At 40.7% G+C, this 1,419-nt stretch overlaps 1 protein-coding gene across 1 annotated transcript in view; it reads right to left on the reverse strand.

Annotated features, from left to right (window-relative positions):
* Positions 1–882: 882 nt before the first annotated feature.
* LOC118420133 (CXXC motif containing zinc binding protein-like) overlaps positions 883–1,419 on the reverse strand; it is a 1,297-nt gene continuing 760 nt past the window's right edge. The window contains exon 2 of the mRNA XM_035826839.1: positions 883–1,335. Within this exon, the coding sequence (XP_035682732.1) occupies positions 1,000–1,335 (336 nt within the window). The 3' untranslated portion in view covers positions 883–999. The remainder of the gene's footprint in view (positions 1,336–1,419) is intronic.

Consider the following 1,419-nt stretch of genomic DNA (forward strand, 5'->3'; position numbering starts at 1 on the left):
CAGGTCCCATTTTCTTGTCCCTCAAACCACACAAATGGTCATGATATAAGATAGAATAATCAATATTACAAGTAGTGTTATGCACCGAAAGATTGAGCAATTTACAATAGTGTAGACTGATCCCATAGTCCCTTAAGAGATGCAAAATAAATACATAATAATGTAATTTTTTGACGGATTTGCAGCCATTCACTTATTCCTCGCTTTTCTAATTGGCAGGCTATCATTGGTTGAACTGCTAATTATGATGGACAGTCTTTTGTTTGCCGCATTGAACTCGTTCTAGCTCTATCATGGCCGCCGCGTGAGAAAGGTGTATTGAACATCATATTCTGGTTTTGTGTCATTTTCATCTAAAATAAGCAGTTGGACAATTAAGTAGTCTATTTTATTCATAAGCAAAGGTTGGAAAGTGGAATAACAATTTGTTTCATATATAATTTGCATGATAACTAAACATGCCTATTAATGTTCTATTTATATAAGACATCTTATGTTTTATTTGCACATTCATTGCAAACAGCATCTGGCAACTTTGTCACAAGGTTTGAAGATTTTTTTCTGAGAAATAACCCAAACAAAATATCTACAGTGCAGAAAGTAAAATATAACAAGAAAAGGGTCATATATCTATGACAACAATTATTGTATTCTATAAAAATAAGCATTTTTTGGTCTTATGACCAGTCATAGGTCATACTGTAAATGCATTTAAATTCGCAGGGATTTAAATTTGCGGGGATTTAATTTCGCGACAGTGGGAAAAGGGACTTTTCGTGGTGGTTTTAAGTTCGCAGTAGCACCATGCACTGTAGTCTCTTTCTGCCATGGTAAAATGTTTGCGGTGGTTTTAAGTTTGCGGTGAAGCGGCCACCACAAACATTAAACCACCACAAAAGTTTCTGCATTTACAGCATTGTATCTATAAAAAAAAATTAAGCATTTCTTCATGGTCTTATGACCAGTCATAGGTCATAGTTCAAAGCGACGTCGCTACTTTCACGCTTTCACAAAGCGATGCTCTAGTTCCGTGATTCCCACGGGATTTTGCGCGTTCTCGTCGTAGTCCATCCACTCTCCCTCCGTGAGCTCGACTTCGTCGAACTTCAGTCCCGATTCCGCTCCTTCCGCCACGAACCCCACCCTGGGGGAGAAATCCACGGGTTCAACCCCGCGGCACTCGAACACGACCATGGTTCGGAATTCCTCGGTGTTGTCGGCGCAGTACGGTTGGATGCTGTCCTGCAGGATGTCGAGGTTGTTCTCGCGCCCGCACAGTTTGCATTTGGAGACCAGGTTGGCGTGGCCGCGCCCTCCTTTCAGTGGGGTGGATTCCTGGAAAACAATTGGTCACGACTTTAAAGATACTTGAAAATGTACTGTGGTTTGATTGGGCAAGCACTTTTTAAGCTTGAGTAG

Source organism: Branchiostoma floridae, chromosome 7 (genome assembly GCF_000003815.2).
Source record: "Branchiostoma floridae strain S238N-H82 chromosome 7, Bfl_VNyyK, whole genome shotgun sequence".
NCBI lineage: Eukaryota > Metazoa > Chordata > Leptocardii > Amphioxiformes > Branchiostomatidae > Branchiostoma > Branchiostoma floridae.